At 53.8% G+C, this 6633-nt stretch overlaps 1 protein-coding gene across 1 annotated transcript; it reads right to left on the bottom strand.

Moving 5' to 3' along the window:
* Positions 1 to 2819: 2819 nt before the first annotated feature.
* LOC148218304 (olfactory receptor 14J1-like) lies at positions 2820 to 3407 on the bottom strand. The gene has a single exon (XM_088157873.1). It carries the CDS (start codon positions 3405 to 3407, stop codon positions 2820 to 2822), a length of 588 nt encoding a protein of 195 aa, XP_088013999.1.
* Between the last annotated feature and the right edge of the window lie 3226 nt (positions 3408 to 6633).

Here is a 6633-nt window from a genome sequence, read left to right as displayed (position 1 = left end):
AACCAAGGGGCCATTGTTACACTGTAGGGACTTGTGGAACTAAGGGAACAATTTTGACACCTGGGTGCTCCCTGGAACTAAGGGCCCACTGTGATACTGCAGGGCCTCATGTACTTAGGCATCATTGTGACACTGACACTGCAGGGTGTCATAGCACCAGGAATCCATTGTGACACTGCAGGATCATGTGTCACCAGGGCTCCATTGTGGCACTGTGCAAACGCAGAGTCCATTGTGACACAGTGGAACCTTGGGTAACAATGGGGCCATGGTGACACTGCAGGGCCCCATGGAACCAAGGGGTTACTCTTTGGGGCCTCATGGAACCACAGAGACCACTGTGACCCTGCTGGACCTCGTATAACCAAGAGGCCATTGTGACACTGCAGAGACTCATGGAATGGAGGAAAGAATTTTGACACCGTGGTGCCCCAGGGGTGCAAGAGGACACTGAGACACTGTGTAACCAAGGAGAGCATTGCTGCACTGCGAGACCTCATGGAACTAATGGGCATTGTGACACTGCAGGGCTCAGGAGCAAGGATCCATTGTGACACTACAGAGCATCATGGAATCGTGGAGACCATTGTGACACTCTGTGGCCTCATGGAACCCTGGTGACACCAAGCTGGGTGTGAGTGTGGATCTGCTGGAAGGTAGGAGGGCTCTGCACAGGGACTTAGACAGGCTGGATCCAGGGCCCAAATCCAACAAGGTGAGGTTTAACAAGACCAAGTGCCAGGTCATGCACTTGGGCCACAACAACCCCTGCAGTGCTCCAGGCTGGGGACAGAGTGGCTGGACAGCAGCCAGGCAGAAAGGGACCTGGGGGCACTGATGGACAGCAGGCTGGACATGAGCCAGCAGTGTGCCCAGGTGGCCAAGAAGGCCAATGGCTCCTGGCCTGGATCAGGAATGGTGTGGCCTTCAGGAGCAGGGCAGTGATTCTTCCCCTGTGCTCAGCACTGGTTGGGGAGCACCTCGAGTTCTGGGTCCCCAATTTAGGAAGGACATGGAAGGGCTGGAGCGTGTCCAGAGAAGGGCAAGAAGGGTGGTGAGGGGTCTGGAACACAAGTGCTGTGAAGAGTGGCTGAGGGAGCTGGGGTTGTTTATCCTGGAGAAGAGGAGAGTCAGGAAGACAAGGTGATGTCAGGGCACAGATTGGACTTGATGATCTCCAGGGTCTTTTCCAGCCTTGCTGATTCTGTGATTCTCTGAAAACACCCCTGGAGCAGTTGCAGGATGAGCCCTGGGCCTCCTCTTCACAAGGTCCAGCAGCCCAGGTCCCTCAGCTTCTCCACACAGCCCCAAAGCCCATCCTGTCAGTCCTGCAGAGCCTCTCCAGCCCCTCCTCATTGCCCACAACAGGGAGCCCCACACCCAGACACAGCAGCCCAGATGTGCCCCCCTGGCCTTTGGTGCCTCTGGCAAGGGAGCAGCACGAGGCACTGCAGAACCCTGCAGACAATTCCTGAAGCACTTGGAGGATGATCCTGCTCCCCAGGGGATGTTACCAGGGTGCCAACTCAGGAACCGAAATAAGGAGTGAGGCCAGAGAAGAAATTGCGAACAGGGATGGGCTGTTTGCAGGGGAGGTGATAGGGTGAACAAGAGGAAGAATTCTGCACAAAGAAAGAGTAAAGAAAGCAAAGGTGAAGCCAAGGAAATGCTCAGGGCAGTTTGGAGGAGGCTGCCAGGCTCCCCTGGCTCTGAGCAACAACATTTGCAGTGGGACAGGAAACTCACAGCTGATGGGAACAAATTCCTGGCTGACTTCAGAGGCCACAACAAAGCTGAGTGGTTTCCCTGCCGTCCCCCAGCCCTTGCTGGCCCCAGGGGCTGATGGCATTTGTGCTCACTCAGCTCCATGTCCCCACAGCAGCACCATGGGGGTGCTGAGCCTGCTGTGTGCAATGCAAACAGGGGCTCCTGAGCCAGTGCTGCCGTGTGTGTGCCTGCAAGGATGCGGCTCCTGTGTGAGCTGGGGGAGAGGCCAGGGCTGCAGAGGGGGGATGTTGTTGGCAGGTGCATGAGGACGCTCTGGGACGCTGCCCTGGGGTGTCCAGTGCACTGGGGATGGATCAGCCCCTGCTCTGCTGCTCCTTGACAGGGTGTCCCCCTTGCAGGGAGCTTGCAGAGCAGCAGCCATGCTGTTTGACCCCATCCTGCCCACGGCCAGCCTGGGGCTGCTCCTGGGGCTTTTCTGTGCTCAGCATTGGGCTGGCCAAGTGTTGTGGAGAGAGCGTGGCCAAGGAGCCTGGAGCCCCCAGGCCCTGGCCTGAGGCATCAGCGCTGCCCCAGCAGTGCCCATGGCCTGTCCCTGCTGCAGCCCCGGCACTGCCACCCCCAGGGCTGTGCCCGGCCCCGAGAGCACTCAGGCCCTGCAGCAACACGAGGGCCAGGAGGGCAGCGGGGCAGTGGCACGGGAGCAGCACTGGCAACACCAAGTGCTGCTGCTGCTGCTGGGCACAGCTGCTGTGCCAGCACTGATCTGCCCCCAGCTCTGAACACAGACGTTGCAGCTGCAGCTCCAGAGAAGGGAACAGAAGGGGCATCTCTGGAGAAATCTTTGCTGGGAGAATCTTTATTTTATTTTATTTAAAGTTACCAAGAGTGCAGCCCCTCATTGACACAGTCTCTGGGTCACAGAAAAGATGGAGAAAATCAAAAGGAAATACAGCACAAATAATGACATTTCTTTGTGGACAATATTGAAAAGCTAAAACAAAGGAAAGTACAGAACAAACCAACAAGCAAACCAACAAGAAGAATCAAAGGAGACTTTTATTACAAGTGATTTTCAGAAATTGGCCAGCAGTTTACTGTTTCTGAAACCATCTAGTGTTCAGTCTCCACACTGCAGCCTTGAGCTCCTGATTCCTCAGGCTGTAAATGAGAGGGTTCAGGGTTGGAGGCACCACTGAGTACAGAACAGACAGGGCCAGATCGAGAGATGGGGATGAGATGGAGGGGGGCTTCAGGTAGGCAAACACTGCAGTGCTTAGGAACAGGGAGACCACAGCCAGGTGAGGGAGGCAGGTGGAAAAGGCTTTGTGCCGTCCCTGCTCAGAGGGGATCCTCAGCACAGCCCTGAAGATCTGCACATAGGAGAAAACAATGAACACAAAACAGCCAAATACCAAACAGACACTAACAGCAATGAGCCCAATTTCCCTGAGATAAGATTTGGAGCAGGAGAGCTTGAGGATGGGTGGGATTTCACAGAAGAAGTGGCTTAGGGCATTTCCATGGCACAGGGGCAGGGAAAATGTATTGGCCGTGTGCAGCAGAGCATTGAGAAAGCCACTGGCCCAGGCAGCTGCTGCCATGTGGGCACAAGCTCTGCTGCCCAGGAGGGTCCCGTAGTGCAGGGGTTTGCAGATGGACACGTAGCGGTCGTAGCTCATGATGGTCAGGAGGAAATACTCTGCAGCAATGAAGAACACAAAGAAAAAGAGCTGAGCAGTACATCCTTCATAGGAGATGTGTCTGGTGTCCCAGAGGGAATTGTGCATGGCTTTGGGGACAGTGGTGCAGATGGAGCCCAGGTCAGTGAGGGCCAGGTTGAGCAGGAAGAAGAACATGGGGGTGTGCAGGTGGTGGCCGCAGGCTACGGCGCTGATGATGAGGCCGTTGGCCAGGAGGGCAGCCAGGGAGATGGCCAGGAAGAGGCAGAAGTGCAGGAGCTGCAGCTGCCACGTGTCTGCCAATGGCAGCAGGAGGAAGTGGCTGATGGAGCTGCTGTTGGACATTTCCTGTGTCTTGCCATGGGGATCTGTAAGAAAAGTAATGATAGAATAGTTCAGTTTGGAGAAGATTTTAAATACCCCAGCCCAGCTTGGTGTCACTTTCCCCCCACTGCCTGCCCTGGGTTCTGCTGCCTGGAGCTGTCCCTGCCAGCAGCTGCTTCCCTGTGCCCAGGGCTGGGCCCTGCCAGTGCTGCCAGAGCCCAGCCCAGCCCTGGGGGCTCAGCTCTGCCCTGCAGACCCCTCCCAGCACAGGGCACTGCCCAGGACCAGCTCTGCCTCTGCAGGCTCTGATGGCAATGTCATAGCTATCCTGAGGAGTCTGGAAAAGTGACACTGATGCTGCCTGTGAGGGACCCTGGGCTAATTTCTGTCAGTGACTGCTTTATTAAAATCCAAGAAAGAATCTTATATTTTTTCCAAACTGAACTTAGAGATTAATATCTATATGCAATTTCCCATCTAAGCAACCCAGAGCAGTAGATTATAAAATCACGATTTTCCTTTTTATGCAGCCCCTGCCTCACTGTGCTCCCTGTATAATCTGCTTGGAAATGTTCTAGAGTTAAATGTTATGCTGGGAGCAGCAGTCCTGAACAATGCAGCATCCTCACCACACAAGGACAACCCTTCCAAGCCGCACCAGCTGTCTCCTTCCACCCAGACCTTGTCCCCCAGTGCTGGGAGCAGCTCCCAGGGCTGGCTGAGAGCTGTCCCTGGCAGGCAGCAGAGTCCCTGCCCCAGCACAGCGCCCTGGGCTGCAGGACCCTGCTCTGCACCACAGCCCTGGGCACCCCTGGCTGCTCTACACAAGAGATCATCAGAGAATGTACTCACACAGTCTGCAGGCATTGGGATGTTCCAGCTTTAGGAGATCAGTGCAGGAGCTGCAGCTGCATTGTCCTGCAGCCAGAGGCTTCCTGTGTCAAGGGCTGGGAGTGATTCTGCCCCAGGCACTTCTGAGCATCTTCCCAGCCCTGACTGATTGAAGCTCTCTGTGCCTCTGTGCTGTGCCTGGGGTGGCTGCAGGCAGTGCCCCAGCCCTGCTGGGCTGGGAGAAGTGTAGCTCATGAAGAGAAATGTGTTTTTGAAGCTCTTCTTGGTTGCCAGGAGTTGTCTATTTGCCAGGAGCCCAGCCCAGCTCATCAGCACAGACACAGCACAAGGACTTTAATGACCCTCTTGGGGTTTGTGCTGGGGCCCTGAACATCAGTCCCAGAGTGGGAGATGAAGAAACCTCTCAAGAACTCCAAGTCACAATCAACCTCCAAAGTTTCCTAAAGTTTTAATGGGTCCCACTGAGGGACACGACTGAGAAAGTGTCCCCAGGTTCCAGTCAGAGCAGGAAATTGGAGGCAGTGATGACAGGTGGGGACAAAGAGAAGCCAAGTCTTGGTGCCCTGGGGCACAGCAGGGTCTGTGCCACCAAGGGCTGGGAGGAGACACCTTGTCCTGAGCCACTGGGGCCTCCTGGCACAGCCCCAGCAAGGCTGGCCACTGTCACCCCTTGTCCTGCCCTCAGCATCCCCCCACATCCCAGTGGCCTCAGGGATCTGCTGGGATGAGTCCCTGGGGAGCCTTGGTCAGGAATGGCCCTGGGGGCTCCTTCATGCTCCCAGGGACTGCAGGTTTTTCAGAGGACTTTGGGTTTTGCTTTTGCCTTGGAGTCTCTGAGAGCTTTGTGCAATCATGGCCTCCAGTTATCAGCTTTAATTAGTCCCTTGAGAACCTTTGTCAGTAACAACACTCAGTGGAGCTCATTAATTCTTCAAGGTACTCAGTTTTTTTAAGGTACTCTGAGTTTCCCTTTTGACACCAACTCTTTTAGTAGTTTATGCAATCATGGCCCCAATTATCTACTTTAATTAGTCCCTTGAGAGCTTTGTATTGACACTTAGTGGGGCTCATTAATACTTTGAGATACTCAAGATTTTAAATGTACTTTGGGGTTTTCTTTCCTCTCTGAGTCTCTGACATGTTTTTGGGCAATCCTGGCCTCCCATTCTCTCCTCCAAGGAGTCCATGAGGAGCCTGTGTTGGGGATGGACTTCAGTGAGACCCATTAATGCTTTGAGACACTTTGGGTTTTGTTTCTGACTTGGACTCCTGGAAAGGTTTGTGCAATCTCCTCTCAGGCCCTGAGGTTCAAGGGCTCAGCACCAAATGCACCACGGGGCTCATTGGGACCAAGCAAGTCCTGACAATCCATGGCTCTGCCTTGATTTCCCTCTCGTCTGGTGCCATTCATTAGGAAGTTTTCCTACTACACGTATGGAGAAATAATTCAAACGGCTTCTTAGAGATATTTATTATTATTTTGAAGGGTGTTTTTTATTACTGCTCTCTTTAGAGCAGAGATGATTGCAGCATTCCCTGATTGATATTGATCCAGGTTCTCTCCTCAGGAGGTCGGACCTGCTCAGAGAAGCTGTGCCTTGAGATTTGACCCAGTGTGGACAACTTTGCTCCACATTCCCCAACCCCATCCTGTCTGTCCTCAGTCACCTGGGACCTGCTTTGCTTGGAGAGCTGACTCCACTCAGGTGAAAAGGAGATTTTTTCCCCCTTTTTTTTTTATTTTGAAGCAATTGAAAACTCCTGAATTTCCTCATTGAAAACAGACACTATCTCTTAGTGTGTGCTAGTGCAAGGTACAACCAAGCATCTTCCCCTTCCCCAAGTCAGAAGCCTGCAAGAAATGTTTGAGACCTTTGGACTCCTTGGTTCCACAAGGCCTTGCTGGGTCACCATGCACTCTTGGCTCCATGAGGTTCTGCACTGTCACAATGGAGATTTGGGTCCATGGGACCCCACAGTGTCACAATGCTCTTTTGGGTTCCATGGGCCTTGATCTGTCACAATGGACTTTTGGCTCCTCGAGGTTCCA

This window comes from Sturnus vulgaris, unplaced genomic scaffold (genome assembly GCF_052056855.1).
Source record: "Sturnus vulgaris isolate bStuVul1 unplaced genomic scaffold, bStuVul1.hap1 Scaffold_192, whole genome shotgun sequence".
Taxonomy (NCBI): Eukaryota; Metazoa; Chordata; class Aves; order Passeriformes; family Sturnidae; genus Sturnus; species Sturnus vulgaris.
The sequence above is the reverse complement of the archived record's forward strand: the minus strand, read 5'-3'. Positions and strand labels throughout refer to the sequence as shown.

Excerpts from the sequence above, each read along its gene's own strand:
- LOC148218304 (XM_088157873.1), bottom strand. The coding sequence starts at position 3,407 with ATGAGCTACGACCGCTACGTGTCCATCTGCAAACCCCTGCACTACGGG.